The 21,348-nt window shown below is 48.9% G+C and overlaps 1 protein-coding gene across 2 annotated transcripts in view; it reads right to left on the bottom strand.

Annotated features, from left to right (window-relative positions):
• Nucleotides 1-20,905, bottom strand: part of CADM3 (cell adhesion molecule 3) — a 29,924-nt gene extending 9,019 nt beyond the window's left edge. The window contains exons 1-4 of one of the 2 annotated variants that reach the window (XM_074349654.1): nt 20,657-20,905; nt 3,034-3,135; nt 657-797; nt 10-162 (exon numbers count right to left, since the gene is read on the bottom strand). In XM_074349654.1, coding sequence (XP_074205755.1) covers nt 10-162; nt 657-797; nt 3,034-3,135; nt 20,657-20,738 — 478 coding nt within the window. In that variant the 5' untranslated portion in view covers nt 20,739-20,905. The remainder of the gene's footprint in view (nt 1-9; nt 163-656; nt 798-3,033; nt 3,136-20,656) is intronic. The other variant, XM_074349655.1, reaches the window with a different exon arrangement.
• Nucleotides 20,906-21,348: the final 443 nt, after the last annotated feature.

Here is a 21,348-nt window from a genome sequence, read left to right as displayed (position 1 = left end):
GAGCCTCACCGAGCACGGTGACGAGGGACTTGGCAGTTCTGACGGGCATGGTGAAGATGGAGCAGGTGTACTCGCCCTCATCCGCCAGGGCCACGTTGCTGATGCTGATGCTGAGCTCGTGGGGCGTGGATCGAACCAGCTGGATCCGATTATCTCGAAGGGCTGAGGGAAATCGGGAGAATTGGAAGCAGGGCTTTTACTGGCGCCTTTCATCTTTATCTTCCAATCCCAGGCCAGCTTCTTGGGAAGAAGGGCCTGGTGTGGTTTGGGGCAGGGGAAAAAAAACTGCTCCTGAGTTTGAATGGTTTAGGTGATTCAGTCACCTTCCTGGGCCACAGGGGGCTCAGCAGTCTCCAAGATGCTCAAAAAGTAGGCTGGGCTTCCTTGGGAGACACATGGGGCAACACTGACATGAGCTGTCTCTTAGGGCTCCTGTGGGGTGAATCACTCCAGGACCCCACAAGACCGCGCATGGCCTAGGTTAGAGCCACGATAATGAAGTTTCTCTGGAACCTGCTGAGGATCCCGTGGCCTGCTGCTTCCCCAAACAGCACCCACCCACGTTTCTCAGCCCCTGGACGATACAGACATCTCCCCTCGGCTCTGCAGCCCCCTTCCCCAGCCCCCATGCAGAGAAACAGCTCATGGGACCCTACCTCTCTTCTCCCCAAAGTAGAGAGTCTGCTGGGCAGGGTTAGACCACTGCAGGGAGGAATCCTCATGGTCTTTGACTTGGCACTTGAGCACCACGGTGCCACCAGCCACCACTGTCTCATCAGATGTCCAGGGCTGACTGTCTGCAGGCGTAGAAGAGTGTTAGTTTCTGCCCCTCCACCCACTTCTGGGCCAAAGTCCACTTCATCTAATTCAGACCATCCAAGGCCCATGTCTCTGTATTCTCTCAATGCATCATGGGGGAAGGAATAGAGGTGGGGGTGGGGGAAAGCAGAGGGAGACAGAACTTTCTCTTGCTTCCAATACAAAAAAAAAAAAAAAAAAAAGCCAGTCACTCGTTGAATGTTTGCTGAATGAACTGACAGGTCCACAAACATTTAGAAGGCACCCCGGATCTACAGGTACCACTCCACATGTTTCTTTTCTGATAGAGTTCTACCGTTCACCTTTGAAAACACACATCTGTCATTCTATGTTTTGTCTTCCTGCCACCACCTGCATATGACAGCAAGGACAGGAGAAGGGTTGTGACTAATAGTCCCCCAACTGAAAGAGAGGAAAAGGCTAAGCCAGCCCTTGGGTTGGACATTCATTTACACAAGAGGTAGTGGAGGAAACTGCAAAACAGACAAACAAACAAAAAAAGATTAAAAAAAAAAAAAAGACCCCAAAATGTTTGGACCCAGACTTTTCAATTTCTCCAACAATAACTTCCTTTTGATCCTCAGCTCAATGAACGTACTTCTTCCAGGAGCAGTACGACCTGCCTCCCAAATCAACACCAACCCAAATCACCATCCTGATGTTATTTGAAAGAATAGCAGGTTAACGTTTTCTCCGTGATGTGGTGGAAATCTGGTTTCTAATCCCGCTCTGCTTAGTCAAGTTACATAAAATAAGGACCAAGAAGGTATCGTACAGATGCACCATTTGAATCCCAAAGCTGCCTTCTGGGGACACCCAGGTATGAGCCCCTCAGACTGTGGGACACTTGCCTTCTCCACCCAGTTTTGTCCCATGTTCCCCACAGCACGGCTTCTGATTCCCAAGACTGATTCCCTCATCTTCAGGACTGACTCTCTGGGGCCCAACAGCACTGACCTCCGCAGAACTAACATAAACAACACCTTCCAGCTCTGCTGCCTGCACCACCCACCAAATTCCTTCTGTGGTGCTCAGTTACTTAACCAGCATTGTCCTCTCTGAATGGGAAACCAAGAAATGTACTTCCTATGTCCCCTGAGCCATTTAAAACAATCCCCACGCTCCCCATGGCACCAACCCTACGCCTGCCCTATCTGTTTATTCCTTCTTTCTTGGTCATCAGAACTCCATTTCCAAGAAATATTCAATGAGCGCTCCCAGCTTAGAAGGGGCCCTGAGGGGTGAAGGTGGCGTGGGCTGGGGTTGACACGCTTGAGCGTGGCTGTCTCCAAATTGTAGCAGATAGCCTGACCGCTAGTTTAAGTGTATAGAATCATAAACATTAGAGCTGATGGGGATCTCAGGGATCATGGAATCCAATGCCCTCATTTCACAGATGAAGACAGTGAGGCAATGGAGGTGAAGTGATTGCCTAAGATCATTCTACTGGTCGGTGATTCTAGTGGGGACCAGAATCCTCCTGACGCTCAATACAGTGCTCTTCTCACTGGAATGCACTTCGGGTGAATCATCTAACTTCAGAATTAAAACTCTGACTTTGAAGTTAGTGAGCCAGAGACTGAGCTGGCTTAGCAAATTTGGAAGTGATATATTCCTTAAATATCTCAATGAAAGGTTTAGGATAAACATGTTTCTATTGTATAGTACACAAGATTCAATATCTTGTAGTAACCTATAATGAAAAAGAATATGAAAAGGAATATATATATGTATATATGTATGTCTGAAACATGATGCTATACACCAGAAATGGACACATGGTAAACTGACTATACTTCAACAGATAAATAAATTAATTAAAAAAGAAAGGTTTAGGGAATCTTTTTAGCCATATACCAGTCTTTGACTAGTAATCCCACTGCCCCTGGTTCCTTCTGAAGAATTCTACCCTGATTGTGTCTTTCCAAAGAACCTCTTTATTCTGAGTAATACACTCTTCCTGGAACCATTTTATTTTCAGAAAAAGGTGTACGGGACACAGAGATCGCTGTACTGGAGTAAGGGAAGGAGGAGTAGGTGCTGGAGAAGTTGGCGGTGTAGCACTAAGTACTAAGATGTCAAATGGTAAGGAGGACGAGTTGTGTGGTAATGAGGGGAGTGAGAACACAGGGTGTAGGCAACATGAGTGGGAGGTGGCGTGAAGATGGCTGAGGGTGCTGAGGGACATTGCGATGAGGGGGCCTGGATTCTCACCTTGACTGGCCAGCATGTCAGGGCTGCTCCAGACTGTGGAGCTGATGGCCTCGTCCAGTGGAGCCAGAGTTCCCAGCTCCAAATTCTGCTCCTGCCAGTAGCCTGGGGAGAGAGTCTCCATCAAGGATGAGCCCTACATATATGCTGTTACAGTTTGGGGATGGGGAAAAGGATTGGACCCTATGAAAAGGAGGCTCACCAGGACACCTAAGAGAAGGTGGCTTTCTCATAAAAGGGAGAAATCAACTAGAGCCCTGAAAAAGGAAGTGAACTCCTCCTTCTAAGGGGTGAATTAAAGGAGGATGCTAAGCTTCATCAGACAATCATATGATGTTCGAGCCAACAGAAATCTTAAGGATCATCTGGTCCAGTTCTCCCAGTTCACAGATGAGAACAATGAAGCCCACAAGGGTTAAAAGTGACTTGGTGAAGGTCATACAGAAACAAGAAGGATCATCAAAGACTTTTCATTCCTGATCCAGGTTCTTTCTGCTACACCGTATTACCTACTAAAATAACGACAGGTTTAATACTGAAAAAATACTTTCCCATTTAATCCTTTTAATAAATCTGTTAAATAAGTACCGGTCGTATTATCACCTATGCATTGCAGAGCGGAAACGGGGAAATGCCTTGTCCAAGGTCATGCAAATAGAAGAACAAAGGCGGGAAAATAAATGCCTGATTCCAAATCCAAAGCTCTATTTATTTCAAGGTGACAAGCCTACCACCGAAGACACAGACCACAGTTAGGGTTGAAAGTTGCCCCGCGCCTTCCCAGATTGTTACCTTCTACTGGTACTCAAATTCTCAAGTTTTCCTCCTCCACCCTCAGCCTCACTCACTGTATCACTGACTCTACTCCCTGCTCGATCACCAAAAAAACAAACAAAACCCGCCCAAGGCCTGCATTACTGCCTCTCTTCCTACTAGGTGGCCCCTAAACCCTTTTGTGAAGTACTGTGTAGTTGTCAGATGGCCTCTTTTCCCAACTCCACCTGAGAGGCGGAGGGACAAAGAAACCCGCCACGAGAATCTTTTCAGGGTCTCCCGTCGTAGCTCAGAAATAGCCAATCACGTGTGCAAAATTCAGTGACGTCATCGGCTGCTGAGCAGAGTCCGGAGCTGCTCCTCGTCCCGGGCCGGGAGTCCCGGCAGAACTTCGCCTCAGGTCCCTGCGCGCCGGCTCCGAGCTAGCGAGGGAGGGCGGCTGCGAGAGGAAAGGACGAGAAGGGGACCGAGGGGGCTGGGTAGAGGAGGTGGGGAGGGTAGCGGGTGGCAGGGGTGAAAGACTGAAAAGTGAAGTGGGGCAGGGGTTTAGGGTCCAAGAGAAGAAAGGGGACGAGGGAGAGAATTGCCGAGTCACAGAGAAGGAGGGGTGAGGGAGGGGAGAGAGTGGGGGAGGGGGCAGGGAGGCCGGGGAAGGAGAGGGAGGTGGCGGGAGGGACGGGGAGTTTGAGAGTCCCGGTCTCGGCGCAGGGCTCTAAGAGAGCTGCAAAGGCTCACTGGCATCCCAGGAGATGCCTCCCCTCTCCACTGTTGCTCCTCTTCCAGGAGGTTTGAGAAGTGACTGTTCGCGAACAGGAGACGCTCTAATGCCCAAATGGGGAGACGCAGTAAAGCAGAGGAAGCCAGACTATCTGTAACAGGTAGAAGTAAGCAGGAAAGGGAACAAGGGAAGTATTGAAGAAGAGAGGGAAGAAAGATGGAATGGGAGCAGGAAGGGCGGCCAGGATGAGGACAGGGGCGCTCAGATCCAACAGAGACTCTCCCTGGGGGCAGGCGCGCGCCCTGCTGCTTTCCGTGGACTGCAAGGATGGAGGCAACCGGAAGTTGGTGAGTGTCTCGTAGTATTTTCAGGTCGTGTGTTTGTGGGTGCTTCAAGGCACAATGGAAAGCCAAATTGGTTGTGCGAAAGCTTGGGATGGTGGAAGGACAGGGAGAAGCCAGAGCAGTGCTTAGCCCCACGGTGTTGGTACCCATGCACAAAGTAAGCACTAAATAGACCTTTGCTCAAAGGAGAAAATAGCTATCTTGTACGTCGGCATAGGGCTTTCGGTTTGCAGAGTGGATTTTCAACTATGAATTCATTTAATGTCAAAACAACCTTGAGAGAGAAGCACCGGATAGAATCACTTTTAGAGCTGAGATTTAGAGAGGTTCAGTGACTTACCTAAAGGCACACAAATACACCTCTCCAGGATCCTTTCTCTCGCTGGTGGTACTCTCAAAGCTTTTTCAGCAGCGCGTGTTTCTTACAGCATTTCAGCCCTTTGTACTGCAATTTCCTTGTTTAGTTATCAGCCTCCCCATCTAAACTTTGAGTTGCTGAAGAGCAGGAGTCTCTCCTTATTAATCTTAGCCCTTAGCCCACAGTGGACTCTCAGTGCATTTAATTGGCTCTAGTAATTCATTCAGTCTCAACTGGCACTGTGCTCTGTCCATTCTTACTCGGGCAGAGCAGGTATCCTGTCCATACAGCACGGATCTAGTCTTTACTCTCCTGCTCGCTCTTTCCTCTGTGCTGTTTTCTGCATTCCCCTTAGTTGCTTTTCTCCTTGCTTACAATTCCTTTCATCCCTGCCCTCCTCCTGCATTTGGCTGGCATTTTTTTTTTCCTGCATAAGATGAATGAGTGAAATGATAATGTAGGTCATTCAAACTGTACTGAATTGTTTACATGAGGGGACTGATAACTAAACACATGATCTCCGATAAACGGCATATTGGGGATATGCTTGATATATTGTTTCCATCGGTTTACAGGAAACTCATGCTGGTTTGCTGTGTCTGAAGAAACTGGTTAAGAAATAGCCCGATTTTCTTTTCCTGCTGGGGGTGGTATTTTTCCCTCTAATTCTGCAAAGTACTTTTAAGCTCATGTCTGCTCTTGAGAGCTGCCTGCTAACATGCTTGAAACTTTTCTTGCTGTTTTTATAAAATTGTACGACTGGAATGATAAACCCTGAATGGCCACTCCTCTGGGAACAGATGAGTGGTTATTATATTATTAACAGAAACATGGACAAGTGGCAGAAATTATAACCTGGATCGCTAAATCCTTGTTCTTTAGATTTAGGTCACGCTAATTGTTTATGACATCAGCATAAATTCCCTGAGTGGATTCCAACTGGAAAGGAAAACTTATGTGGGGCTCTGAAAAGGTGGCATGCATTTTGCAGTGTCAACAGTGACAGATCTGCTTGGGCAGGGTCATTGGAAGGAAATGCAGACTTTGAGACCACAAGACCATCAGTAAGGGGAGGCCCTGGTAACTCAGCCAAATGGGTCATTATTGCTTCCCTGCTTGGGAACCTTCACTGACTTCCCATTGTCTGCAGATAATGTCCAGATTTGTTACCTGGCTTACAAGATCCTGTACAGTCTGACGCCAGTAGACTTTCAGCTTTGTCTTTTCTTTACATTGCTCACCCCATATCCCAGACACATGATGTTGTTTGGAATTCTTTCTGTAAACCCTTTGCTTTCCTGCTCATAGCTCCCTGCGCCATCATGCCCTTGACCCATCTTCACATAGCTGAGCCCTATCCATCCATAAAGCCTACTTTTTGTGGCAGTTCCTTCAAGGAGTCGTCTTCCCTGGTTGTCTCAGATAGAAATAGTTTCTGATTTTTTTTTTTTTGAGTTATAACACTTTATCTGCTTTTCTTAACTTATGCATCACTCTCTACTTTGGACTGCAAGTTTGGCTTCCCTCCTAAATTATATTCTGCACGTAGGGTTGATATCTGATTCACCTCTGTCTCTGGTACTGGCCTTAATACAGCATACTGCACATAGGAGGTAATAAATATTTATTTAATAAATGAATCAAAGATGTGAAGCATCTTCAATTGTGAGAACCATGTCCAGCTTCTGCCAGGGAAGAGGAACTAGCAAACCAAACAGAATAGGAAGAAACAAGCCAAGGAAGAGGGTAGACCATCCAGAGGCTGAAGCTCTGGAAGTCTACAAGCTGGTGGGAATCTGTATTTATTGATTACCTTTCATGTGTCAAGATCCAAGCTAGATGCTCTGTATTCATTATTCCAGAATAACCCTTGTAATAGGTATTGTTATACATGTATGAAGGATGAGTTAACTAAGACACAGAGACTCAGACTCAGAAGTTACGTAACTTATCTGTATGATGGATCCAATAAGTGTTGAATTGAGACAGCCTTTAAACTTAGGTTTCTCTGACCACACAGCCCTGACTTTCTGCACATCTTCACTACACTGCCTCCCACAGGCAGAAACATGTGTTTTGGGTGTGTGGTTGGGGCTGGGGCAGAGGTTCTAGAGGGAAAGGTTCCTTCCTGCGTTGCTGGCCAGGGGTTGCTCACCTAAACAATATTCACAACACTCTCTTGCAATATGTAACAAGTTGGAAATGGGTGCTTGTGGTGGTGGTGTGATTTGTACCCACTGAGTTACATTTTTAGTTGGATTTCTTAATGCATCTTCATCTATACCTTTGCGGGCTATTTTGTGCACCCCAAAGAACCTTACAACTTGGGATTCTTCAGTTAACCAAGCAAAAGCAGCATCTGGGTAAAACTCACAGAGTCCCCTCAACATTTCCATAGCGCGCTAGCCCCTTACGCTAAAAACTTAGGATCGACTTTTTGTCTGCTCTCTTAGTTTACGCCCGTGGGCTCCAGGACCTTCAGGACTCCCAGTATTTTAAAGGACAAAGTGGCCCTTTCACCTGCCGATTTCCCTCTGATTGGTTGTTCACGTTAAGAGTAGCAGAGGTGGAACTGGAGACTTACCAATGTGCCACTTTAAAGCCCACACTGGCACCTGCGGCTCAGCTCTTCACCCTAGTACAGGACCTCACACGTAGTAAGTCAGTGCTCAATAAATATTTATTGAATACATGAACGAGTAACTCAAATGAATAAAAATGTATTATGTCTCCAATGTAAGTAATGCTAGCAGGGAAGTCTACATGCCAGTGTAACCCCCAGTTGCTTGGTGTATGTACCTTCCCTGCTCTGTTTTGGGGATCTATATTGCCTTTGCCTTAGGGTCACAGGTGCACATTTGGGATGGTGGGACAAGGGGACAGAGCTCCCTCCTGCGTAACCGCTGCTGGCCTTGCCATGCTGGGGTCCAGAGCTCCACTTCCCAGACTGTAGAGAACACCAGCTCCCTGAGTAGGAGTTGATGGTGATGGTGGTGGTGATTATGATGACTCAGCACTTCTCTGACTCCAGAGTTAAAAATACTCTTTGTCCCAGCCTACTTGTTATTCCTCACGACTACCATGACAGGTGGGTGGAGGAGTGTTATCTCCAGGGGAAAAACACACTGGGGGCTGTGGCCCAGAATGCTGAAGGGACCCACTTTTAGAATGGTTCGCCCACCCCCACTGCCGGGCTCCCTGGCCAGGTGATCTCACTCGGATTCTTCCCTGACCCTAGCTGCGTAGTGAGCTCCTGTGTGTGTTTGGATCACGCTTCGAAGACAAGGGCCGTGGCCAAATTGGAATTAGAACTCAGCCCTGGGAGCTTTCCTTCATGACCACAGTCACTTTTTTTTCTTCAACAGTGAATGTTTTTAAAAAACAAAAACAATACAAAACAAAACAAAAACTAACAACAAAAAATCAGTGAGTGTCTGATTCTCCATTTGGAGGCAAGTGGACCAGTGCCACCTGAGGCCTGATTCCAGCGGTTACTCCAAGACTGGGTGGGGGTCACTTCGACCCAAGAGACTTCAGAGCACAGCACCCTGATCAAAAAGGACTCTCTTTAATCTTTGCCTGCCGAGCTCTTGGGCTGCCAGGACTTAACGCTACTTCTCCTGAGGTCACTGTGGCGTTCCCTGGTCTGAGACACTGAGAGCATGAGTGTCAGGGATACTCTCTCACTGCCTGCTCTACATTCCTTTCCAACTTTGTCCTCCCCTGAGTTCCCAGTCTCCTTCTGTCCCCAGTGTCACAGCGCAGCCAGGCGGAAGAAAGCTGGGGCCATAAGTGGTAAGAGTTACCCCATCACCTGGGCTCGCCTGTCTTTTCAAGTGCACTTCTTGCCTTTCCGTTGCTCCTCGGGGAGGCCTCTGTCCCCTCACAGGCAGCAAGATCTCCTAAAGGATCTCCTTGCTGAGCTCAGATATGCTCCAGCTCACATCCACTTCAGAACCTCAGAGCTCAGTCACGCTTCGGCTGCCTGCCTCCCTGAACCGGGCCTTCTCTCCAGCTCACTGCCCCCTCCACCCTCTTTCTGGCTGGGCTGCTGAGCCCTCGCTCCTCCTTGTTCCCCACATCCATTATTTCTGCTGCTGTCTGGTTCTTCCTCCTGCAGTCTTGTTTATCCACTTTCCCTCTGGTTCCCAACAGTCTCTTGGGCCTGAAGACACTACTCTCTGGGTGTGGCTTTACCCTCCCAGGAGACACACAGGCTGTGAGGGAAAGTGCCTGGTGACTAGGGTGGGGAAGGGAATCTTCACTGTAACAAGTCCCTGCTACGCTGCTGAGCACTGTAGCTTGGTAGAGCGAGGCCAGGAGATCCGATTTATAGAACCAGGGATCCTATTCTGTTAGATGATCCAAGACATTTAGGTTTGGAAGGGATGGATCTGGGCTCAGACAGGTTTATTGTCGCGTGTTGGCGCACACCTTTTGGTTCCATCCTAAGCAGCTGTTGGAAATGAAAGGCTTTTGTTTCCTAGGCTTGGAATGGTGTGGGGTTTAGCTTTTCCAGGCTGAGTGAGAAGGAGGGACTCTTCAAGGTAGCTGGCTAGCTTGCCTGTGGTGGGTGTGAGGGTGGGGTTAAAACAAAAAGCATATCCTGGTGTTAACTTCTTTTTCACTGAAAAAAAAAAGTTATTCCAAATGTTTTCCCATATCCAAATTTTTAAAAAAGTATCAAATTTTAAGGTGTCGTAAGTAAACTATACCTGATATATTTGCTAAAACCCTGCAATCAATTTGCATGTCTGGTCACTCTATCTGGTCACTCTACTGACCTCCAATGGGCAGAGATGGTTTCCTAAGATCTTTTTGAGTCTCCCAGAGGATGGAACTGATGTCCTTTCTAACCCCCTGTTACCAAAGTTCAGTTATTCCTCTCCTTCTCTCTCTGCACCTCATCCTTCCCAAAATCTTTTCCGTCTATAATTCTTGGAACTGTAGAATTTTAGAGTTGACAAGAATCCTAAGTAGCACCTAGTGGAAACTTCCCATTTTAAAGATGACGAGCCAAGACCCAGAGAGGGTTAGAAACTTAAGCATGGTCACACAGGCAGCAAGTGGGGGCGGTGGTTATGACCCGAGTCTTCTGTTCTCACTGTCATTTGATAGCAGGGCTGTGAACTAGCTAATCTGAAAGCTAAGTTGCCATTTAGTGTGATTTTACTTCCAGTGACAGCCACTCTTCCTGCTCCCCATCTCCCTGTGGATTGTAGTGAGGAACCCCAGGGCCCTGCACCTCAAAGGAAGTCACTCTTCTAAACACTGGGCAGGTCAGAGAAGTTGGATGAGATGAGGAAGGAGTCTCCAAAGATGCGAAGAATGGCATCTTCACAAACGTCCAGGTCTTCCTGGAAGATTCAAGTTCTCACAAAAGAGGAGGCCAAGTGGCAAAAGCCACTTCCATGCCCTTAGGAGTTAAAAAGGGTGATTATGAGGACAGGCCAGGTGCACGTGTGCGTGCTCGTGTCTGCGTGATGGAGAGCTGGAGGATGCTAACCTGATTGGGAAGTGGGAGACAGAGGCTAGAAGAGACAAAAAAGCAGAGGAGCATGTCCTATTCTTGAGCTACTGAGGGAAAAAATCTGGAGGCAGAAGTGGGCTTGCAGTAGGCTGAGGGGGGGGGGGCCGGGAGACTTAGTTAAGATTCTGAGGAGCAGAGACTGGGAAGTGGGTGGCAGAGAAGGAGGTGGGGACAGCTGTTGCTTTGATTTGCTGTTGAGTCAGTGTTCTCGGTGCATTAGCTCTGGGAGGGAGCCCTGGGCTGGCCCCCAACGAAAACAAGCCCCTCTGTAGCCAGTAATTTGTTGTAGCAAGACTGCCACTGAGAGACAGGAAGGAAGGGTATCTGATCCTGAAAGACCCCCTTCCTAGCCTTAGCTGCTGCCTTCTAGGACTAGGCTGTGTGCTGTAGATAAGCGTCTGTGTTCTGTACTAAGGGGCTGGGTGGGGGCGATGAGACAGAGCAGACAGGATGGCTGGCTAAGAGGTGCTGGGAGAACAGGTTCCGTGCAGGGCTTTGACCTTCATCAGTCATTTCTCAAGTAAGCCCCTACGGCTGGGCACAAAATCACTCCAGCTGATGACAGCCCTGAGCCATTTTAGCCTCTTACCCCCATCTCCTCATTCCCTTCCCACCACGCTCACACATACTCAGAGATCAGGACAGGGATTGCCTGGGGTCTGCATTCTCATGCAATAGAGAGTCAGGAGGCCAGACTTGGAACTCTTACGTGTTCCTTGAACCAAGTGCAGGCACTGTCTTACCCTTTCCCTAAATTTACCCTGCTGCTTTCACACACAGGTACTAGAACTGGGGGGAAGTACCACCCCATCTTAGGAAAGAAAGTACTTGGAAAAGGAATACAGAGTCAGTATAGAGTAAATGAAAGCATAATTCAGTTTAGCTCTTTGGAAAATTCGTTTAGCTGTGAGAGAACAGGGCCTAGGGATGGGCAGGAGAGCCCAGGGACACCGGAGAGGAGGAAAGAATAGATTCCCGGAGGATGAGCCATGTCCGACCAGGTTCCGAAGCCTTGCTCCTACCCTCCAGGGCCTCAGAAACTGTTTGAGCCCGTGGGTGAATTCCCTTTCTCAACAGGCTCTTTTTACTCCCCTTTGCTCTTTTCATGCTGCAGTTTAGATATTTCAGACTGATGGTCTGGTGTGGTAAGATAACAATGCTGTGAAAAAGTTTAATTTGTTAGAAGTCAGGCAAGGAAGCATTCATCTCTGCTGGTTCTGATTTTACTGACTTGTTTTTATGGTTTCCCTCCACAAGGTGATCAGAGTCAGGGTGTGGAGGACAGGTTCAGGGCCATGATGAGGAGCATCACTTGGAAAGAAGGGTGTTCTGCTCTCCATGCCCACACTCCCCGGGGTTCCCCTCTTCCTCCAATCCCAGCTGAGATTTAGTCTCTTCCCTTCACTTTTCCCACCTAAAATGTATTTTTCAGAAAGTGGCACATTGTTCAATTAGCCTTACTTTGTGCCTTCCTGGGAATTTAACTCTCCTGTGAAACAGACGCATTCTTCCAAGTCTAAAGACCTCACAGTCCCCCCGAATGGCAAACAACTCTGTTCCAACCCAAAGATCTCCTCTTCTTAAACCTTCACTGAAAGTCTCTTCTTCAGTGTGGCTATACATTTGACTGGTTTTATTCCTTCAATACATATATTTTATTCTGTCAATACATATTACAACCTGGTTACTCACTTTTTCTCTTTCAGTATGTGACCCTAAACACACATGTGACACACTACAGTTTTCACTATTTGTATCTCTGTTTTCATTTTTTTTTCTGTCATAAACACAGCTTTTTCTTATGACCCAGATACAGAGCCCTTTTCACAAGCCCGTTATTAATCAGAACTCCTTACTTCCAGAAAACCATATGGTTTAAACTCAGATTCTCCCCAGAGCAGAATTCGGGCTCTCTCTCCTGCTCAAACTCCCCAGGAGAGGGCCAGAATCCTCTTCTCCCCAGGGCTGAGGCTCAGTCCATCTGTCACTGACACTGGACTCCAGGGCTTGGAAACCAGAAGAGAGTTGGCATTAAGCTGCAGTGGAGGATAAATGAAAATGTGTGAGGCCCATGGGCTTAGTGATGGTGGCTTTTATATTTGTTTGAGTTTATAGCATGGAGATTAGGGGAGGAAACATGTAATATGTGTTTGGAAATAGCTCATCCTTAAGAACTAGAGTAGGAACTAATAAGAACAAGTGAATGCAGTTGTCCCAGTGTTATGTTTGCACTTGCTGAGGGCCAAGTGATTAGGAGCAGATGGTAGAATGGGCCCATCATTTTAAAATAATGAAAGGACTTGGCCCCAGGCTCTTCTAAGGCTGACCTAGGCTATGCTAAGTCTCAAGTTACCCGCCATCGATGTACGTATTAGAGTCTTGCTGGGTTTCCAAGAAGTATAAGATATTTAAGTCAGCGACTCAATAAACCAGTTCACCTTCTGGAGCTTTTTACCCTGTCTGAGGCTTTGGCTGGAATTCTAGAATCCAAATTGGAAGCAAAGAGCCAGGTCCCAGAAGAGGGGAAATTAAACACAAGAAGCAAGGATCTGCATATTCCCAGTGAAATCTGGCATTGGACGAACTAGTCCTCCACTCTACCTTGCTAATATCTGGGACTATATGAAGGAGGTGGAGAGCTAAGTAATGGTTGGCTTAGAGATGAATGGCTATAATAATGGCCTTCATTTCTTTTTCTTTTTCTTTTTTTTCCTCCTAGGGTGAGGTGATGTGGCTGACCTTTCTGACCCTGAACTAGAAGTAAATGAGCCCAAGGTGCTTATAATTAGCAATCAATACACAATTAGTGTAGATCTAGCTGGGGTAAGGAAAAATAAATCCTTAAGAGAGAACAACATTTTCGTTCCTTATATTATGTAGCTTTCTTATCATTCTCCTGGAGGCCTCCAGGAGAAAGATGGAGAGAGATGGGAGGGTTAAAGAATCTCAGAGGTAAGAGCTCACATAGAAGAATGAGATGCATACTGCAAAAAGTGTTGGATCTGCATTAGAATCCTTTCAGAAACATTTCTGCTTTCTATGAGAACAGGGGGGCTCAGGGAGATGAGTAGATGGGAGATACTCCAGCTGTTACTATAACCCTAATTCTGTCTCGGTGAAGGCTCGCTCATGGAGATAAATCACTTCCATTACCTGTCCTTGAGGAATGAAGTTTCTCCTTGTTTCAAATAAGGAAATGGAAGAGGGGTCCTGGAAATTAATTCTGGAAGCCTGTCTCCCCAGCCTCACTCTGGTGTAGGTTATTCATAAGTATTAACTATTATATGAACTATTATGTGAAAACTGACATGGGGGGATCAGCACTTAGGGAAGAAAAGCTCTGTGTAGCTCTGACGTGAGGGGAGGAACAGGCTGTCTAGTCTTGGACTGGCAGGGGCTGAGCATTCTCGGCTCCTTGCCTCACTTGACACCATCAGCTTATTGGCAGATACCCCAAAAGAGGAGCAGAGTCCAGTTTAAAGATGCATCTCCTGAGTTTTGGCCAAGGACTTGGATTCTGGGATAGAATGGTTATACTTAAGGCCATTTTTTTCTGTACAAGATGGTTATAATGGTGAGGGACATGAGCCAGGGATTTGATATTTATTTTCTATGCCTCTCATATATTGAATTCCTCTGTTGTCTACTGATAACCCATCACTATGTATTGTCTTTACATTTATTGCTATGGCAGAGGGGAAAGGGACAGTAAGCACCATGACAGGACAATCAGACTTGGCCATCAGGCTCATGCTTATAAACTGAGTCGGTCTCGTTTTGCATTCCACATTCATAGGTGTATATGTAGTTATTGTGTGTGAGCAAAGCTGCCTCTGTCTAAACCATGAGTACTTGTATTCTGTTTTAAATTTATGAGTCCATGTACGGCAAAAGATTCCGTTCTTCTAAGGCCATTTGAGGTGACTCTAGGACCTAGTTTACTGAACATTGCAAATAACACTTCTTTTCAACCTCAGAAGTATTTGCTCTTTCTGTCCCCTTCCTACAGGTGATTAGGTGGTTCTGAGGACTCTCCAGATCTGTATCTCCAGATCTTGTTCCCCTCTTTCTGGTGGATCAGGTCAGGGGTCATAGCCAAGATCATATGTGTATTTGTGGTTGCGGGAGGAAGATTCCAACCCTGTTCTGAGGGCTGCAGTGTGGAGAGCAAAGAGATTATGAAGATTGGAGGGAGAGCAGGACCACGGAGAGCAGCAACAAGAGCCTGGAGTGTCCCTGTCAGGGGCTAGCACCATGGAGAGCTCAAAGCACCTGTAGTTTGTTCCACAAAGAACAGGGGAACCAGCATGGTGGGTTAAGGCAACCAGCTCTCAAACACTCATATGGAAACGCAGACATCAAGGCTTCTGTGAGGATCATGCCACAACCATCACTTGCTCTAAAAGGCCTCCTGAAGTGCTCTGTTTGAGCCTGCCACACACACAACCAAGAGATTGTGCTAAAAAGTGAGGACCACCACCAGACTGAGTTTGTCAACACGAGCCTCGGTCATTATGAAAATTACCCAACTATTAGTGGTACTGGAGGGGGTTTAGATTTGCTACAACCAATTATGAATGAAATTAAGAGTATCCTTTAGTGTGGGAAACAGTGCCACAGAGTCTTTGTCCCCTCAGAGACACTAGGCATGAGGAAGCTAAAGCGTGCATTCCAATCAGGTAGGGTATGAGAGGTAACAGTCAGAGTGCTCCAAGGCACCCCAAATTGCTGTAAATAGTCCAACCTTTATCGTACATGGAAAAGCAGAATGGATTATGCCTCTTAAAAAAAAAGGTATTGTCCTCAGACTTAGAGGCCTCTGTGTTAGTTGGGAAATTTGGTCACTCTCTTTAGACTCAGGGAAATTTTGGTAAAGGGACAGACATTTCTCTCTTTCAGTACCTGTTGCTTCCATGAAGAATGTGTAGTTCTACTGGGCTTGTATTTTGTAAAAATCTCAGCAGCTTCATGTGCTCAAGACTCCTGAGAGCTTGGCTTCTCACTGCTGCAGTGGGTGAGTCTCCTTGGTGTAGCAGGGTTGGATTTTCCCTGGGGTTGTACCCCTAAGCTTCAGCTGGTTCTGACCCTGTAAAGAATCATGTCTACAGTGACTCCTAGAGGGAGAGGCAGGTCTTTGGCCCCTGAGACTTGTTCTTCTCTGTTTTACAATTACATGGAGTGCATGTTTGTAATTTGACTGAATTCTTAGAGACCTGAATCCTTTTCTGATGGCTTGCTTTTCCAGGCTCTTTTTATGATGGTTTGTTTCCCTCTGTCACTTAAAAGCATTCCCACAGGGATTGCTATTCTCAGAGTTTATGGATGGACCTCTAGGACATGACCTCATCCAGGAAACAAAATGTTCCAGTGCATGGACCTATAGCCAGTGATTAAACAGGAAACAGTAAATTTTAGCATGAAAAATGAAAGGAGAGGATATAATTACCAAAACTTTCTAATACCCTGGCATTCTATAGTCAGTAAGGAACTGATTCTGTCCATAGCTTGCTTTTGTGGAGAATCTGGGACCTAGATTACCATCCTCAAGTGAAATTCCATTATCGAGAAATAGGTGACAAAAAGGGGATTGTTGCACCGGTTCTGCTGGAATAGAAAATAGAAAATGACAGAGAATGTGACTAGCCATAGCCCCAGGGGTTTTATTTCTCTGATGATAACTGTGAGCACTTTTTTCCCTAGGTCATTTTTTTGTGTGTGTGAGACCTAAGGACACACAGCTTTTGATTCTATTGTACATATTATTTGGACGGCGAGAAAGTAGTAAGAGCAAAGGGTGCCAGAATCAGATCTGAGGATTTACAGAGCAGTGGCATAACTCCCCGGTCTGCTGTTTCAAAGTGACCAGAACACCAAAAAGATGCCATCTGTGGAATTTTATGGCTGCAGAACTATGAGTCATTCTCCAAGTGAATAGTGAATGTCTCCAACGAGGCACTCTTGAAATTAGATTTGGACCTCCTTTCTTCCTCAGTTGGAAGAGGAAAGAGAGAGAGAGAGAGAGAGCCGAAGGGTAGTGAGCTGTCTCATTTACTGTCAGTCTGGGGCAGAAGATTTCCAGCTGTATGTAGCAGAAACTCAGTTTGTGCCTTAAGGATTAGGGGGCACATAGGGGAAGCCAGGAAGGGGGAGGAGAGGGCTCCAAGTCTTACTTCACTGTTTCAGTAAGAGTAATTTTCCTTTGATCTGTTTTATTTATTTGACCAAGGAATTTCACATCTTTAAAAACAGAAGGGAGAAAACCACTGTCCTAGAAGACGCTGGTAAAACCAATAGTGCTGCCCAGCTCTGGGAGAGCTCAGGACAGAACCTTTGGCGTAACCACTAGGTGGGCAGCTGACACGCCACAGCGTGGGTGCCACATCAGACAGACTGGTTTTACATGGAATTAACGAGACTGCCTCACCAGTGTCTCTGACCGTCTCACCTTCTCTGTGCCAGAAAATGCACATGTCTGAAGGGAGAGCCTCTCCCTCTCAGGGGTTCCAGCTGCAGTGAGGAAGAGATTAGGAACAGAAACAGAACAGCTACAGCTGCAACTAAGAACAGAAACTGGATGGAGCAGGTCTGCCAAGCAGGTCCGTGGGCAGCTCTGGCGTGAATGCCTGCTGGACTTCTCTGGCACATTGGGCCTGAGCTCTACACTGGGCACCTGGCCAGGGGGCTGCAGAATGGATGGCAGTGGACAGAAGGTCATCGGGAAGGGAAAGATATTCATGTGTAAGGCAGCGCAGTACAAGGTTAAATTGCTATATCCTGGTCTAACGCAAAGTGAGGCTGCCCACCTGTCTGTCTCTGCACTCGATCAAAACTGAGAGTGCTGGAAATAACTTGAGAAGGGAGACTCCAAGGAAAGCTGGTCACAGTGTTGAATGTCGAGCTGCTCACCAGAGAGACAACCACAGGCTAGCATTAAGTTCACAGGCCTTGTATCCTCCGAACCTGGAATACCAACTCCTGCCAGTGCTAGTGAACTGTGAGAAGGAAGGGGCACGTGCCAAACTCTGAATGTCTACACGTTCCTGAGCCTCTAGCCACAGCACTAATGGCCAGGTTTGAATAACAGTTGTTTGCCTTTCTGCAACATCTCAGTCCCTGTTCAGCCTTATGACACCTAAAACATACATGCTGTACACCAGGGAGCTATGCACCCCAGCAGCACATGAAGTTGGTGTTCCTCATTTTAATGGAAATAGCCACTCTACCATACACCCTCGACCACCCCAGCATCAGTGTATTAGGATGTCCTGTCCTTAAACTTTCACACCACATCTCTCCTTGTTTTGGTCAAACACTACCAGGTAAGCTATGTACTGGCTAGCTCCCTGTCCTGGGGCCTCGGTCCCCAGTCAGAAGTACTAGACACACCTTCTGCATGATCCTGGACAGAATGGCCTTCAGTCACCATCTATGAGCATTAAATCTATGCACCTACTTCCCACATCAGAGCTGGCCCTTTTAGATCCAGAAACTAAGAAGTAGGATTAATTTAGATAGAAGATGGTATATGGTTGTGTTCTCTTGTACATCAGTGTACCCTGCGACATTGCACAGCAGACCAGGGTCCACTGGACAGATGTCTGGACAGTGTCTTGGACAGATGATGCTCTACAAGGAAAATGATGCTTGATTTCTTTCTTTCTCTGGAACAGATCCCCTCCCCATCCCCAAATTCTCAACCCCTCCTCTGGAAATTCTCCACTCCAAAGTTAGTGCCTTCCACTCTTCCCTCCAGCCACTGCTCTGAGACACAGATAGAAATATGAGGCTAGAGCCTTTCTCTTCCTCCCAACCTTAAGCCTGAGTAGGGGCTGGCCCCCAGATTAAGGACCAAGAAAGAACAGTGCTGTTGGTGAAGAAAGACTTGTCTAGTATACAGATTTACTCTGTTCTCCAGGGTTTATATCCTAGAGTTAAAGAGCTCACAGCTTTCTGGGAAGATTTCTTTCTGTTTAGGTCTCAGCCTGGTCCCATCAGTTCCCGTTGCAGAACAGGTGCAGTTTGGGTCCTGCTTGGCTCTCTTAAACACAGCTAGCAGGATGGGAAGGCCAGGGGCTGCAGCTGAACGTCAGCCTAGTAGAGGGTTGTTATTGTGCTACAGACACCCAGTAGCCTCTCCTTGCCTTGCACTTAGCCTGCCCTCCCTCAGGACTCTGCTGACCTCCTCAGTGAGTGGGGTCATCAGTACAGTCCTCTGGGGAAGGGGGACTCCACCTAGGAAAGAGGAGGGGCTGCTGTCTCCGTGGCGACTTGGGCAGGAACTCCCTTTGGGGAGTGATGATGGGTACAGGGTGGAAGGAGTCAGCCAGCCAGCTGTAGGGAGGGGATCCCTAGTGTCCCCATATCAGCAGAAGGTCCTTTATCATGATGAAGACAGGGATGGGGGAGAAGGTCACGCGAGATGGAGCAGTTATTCCTCCAGTACCCTGGCTCTTCTCCTGTTTCCTTCCGATGAAATTCTCTACATCATCCTCCCCAGTTTCAACCCCTCCCCTCTCCACCCCCGCCCCGCCCTGTGCCCATCCCTGCTGGCCACTGGGTCCATCGCCCAGGAGCCGCCTCCCCTTTCTCCTCCCCTGCGGTTCTTTCTGTTTTTCGTTGGCATCTGGCCGGGCATAGCCACCACCCTCCCCCTCACTCTCCCCATATCCCATGGCTCCGCAGAGGTCCCGGTCCCTCTTCCCCTCCCCCAGGCCAGCCCGCCTCTGATGGGGCGGAGGAGACAGGAGGATGCATTCCTTTAGTCCCTTCACAGCCTGCCCTGCCTCCTCCGGGGACCTGAGGCTCTGAGCTGTGGCTCGTTTCCTGGTCTCCTACAAACTGCCCCCTGTCACCCCATTAACCGTCAAGCAGCCTTTAAGAAAGCTGAGGTGCCCCCACGGCGCTGACCTACATAGCCCAGTCCAGGGCGGGAGGGGCTCTTCACCAAGTCCCCTCACCTCTAGCCCCGCCTCCTCTCTCCCCCGACTCTCCTCCGTCTCTTTACCAGTACAAACCCAAGAAGGTTTGAGTTCCAGACCGAAGCAAAGGGGGCTAGGCAAGCCACCCCACCTCAAATCTGGGAAAATCAATGCTTAGCCCAAGAAAGCTTTGGGCTTTCTATGCCGCCTCCTCCCCAAATATCTTCCTCCTTCTTTTTGCCCAGCCTCCCCCCACCGCCCCCACCATGTCCTCCGCTCCTGTCTGGGTTTCTTTTCCCAGCTTCTGCTACCGCTAGGGATATTGCCATCCCGGGGCCCTCTCCTCCCTGTGTTGTTGTTTTGCTACAAGGAGAAGCCCCCCTCCTCCTTGCCCACGCCCCCCTCAGCAGCCTCACCCAGGTCCCCTTCCCTGCCCACTCGGAGCTCCGCCGCGGGTGGGGGGGGGAACGGGCGGGGGAGCAGAAATGTTTGCATACAGCAGTTTGGGGGATTGCACTGGCTACCCAGCCCCTCCAGACGCACATACACAAACACCCGACACACGCCCTGACTGAAACAGCGACAGATCTCACTCCGCCCCCAACACACACTGACACAGACATACACACAGATACTGACACAGAAACGCAGAACCAGACACCAACACAGACGCGCACACCCAGACACACACACACACGCGGACATCAACACATCCAGAGCCCGAGCTGCCGATAACAGACCCAAAGCCCGGGTGCACACGCAGACACACTCGACAGCGTACACGGAGGGGGCAAACCCGGCACACCCCACGATCCACAGAGACACGGATGCTCAGAGACAGACACAGGGGTGTTAGCAGCGACTGGCGACTTTAACCCCCGGTTCCAAACAAAGCCAACAGGCTCCCTCCGCCCCCGCCAACGGTCGGAGCCCCCGCCCCGGTCACTCCCCACCTCCCCTGGCGCCGCCCCCTCCCTCACTCACCGTCCTGGGAGAGGTTGGCCCCGCCGGGCGCCCAGCAGCAGGCGAAAAGCAGGAGCAGGGGCAGGGCGGAAGGGGCCCCCATCGCGCTTCCCGGCCGGCTCCCTGGCTGGGCGCTGGCGAGCCTGGGTCCCCAGGGGCTGGGGCTGGGGAGGGGGTCGACGACGACACTGGCCGAAAGGGCGCCCCCGAGCCGCTTCGGAGCCCGGGGCCGAGGCGGGGACCGGGAGGGAGCCGGCGCTGCTGCAGTCGCGGGGATTAAATAGGGCGCTCGGAGCAAACCATTCGCTTGGAGGTGGAGGGGGGCTGACGGGGGGCTGGGCTGGTCGCGGGGGGGACAGGCTGCCGCATTCCCCACTACCCCCGCCTCCCGCACCCCCTCCGCGCCGTCGTGGTGCCTTCCGCCCTCTCCCCCGGGAGCTCCACCGGCCCGGCTCGTGTGTGGAGCGGAGGGAGCGAGCTGGCTCAGCAGTGGGACCCGGCGCCCACCCCTCTTAGGCCTGGGGTGGAGGGAGGGGAGTCGGGCAGGGCCCTGGGCCAGCTGGCGGGAGCAGCCACTGCAGGCCTGGGCAAGGGCGTGCCCACTTGCCCGAGGTCTTCCAGCCCCGCCCTTCCTCCTTTGGCAGGTGGGGATCCCCAGGAGTCCTGGGGTCCCCCTATCAACAGTGTGCCCAGGGACATCGCTGCAGTGGGTA

Source organism: Camelus bactrianus, chromosome 21 (assembly GCF_048773025.1).
Source record: "Camelus bactrianus isolate YW-2024 breed Bactrian camel chromosome 21, ASM4877302v1, whole genome shotgun sequence".
Taxonomy (NCBI): Eukaryota; Metazoa; Chordata; class Mammalia; order Artiodactyla; family Camelidae; genus Camelus; species Camelus bactrianus.
Note: the sequence above shows the minus strand (reverse complement) of the source record. Positions and strands in the feature narration are given on the sequence as shown.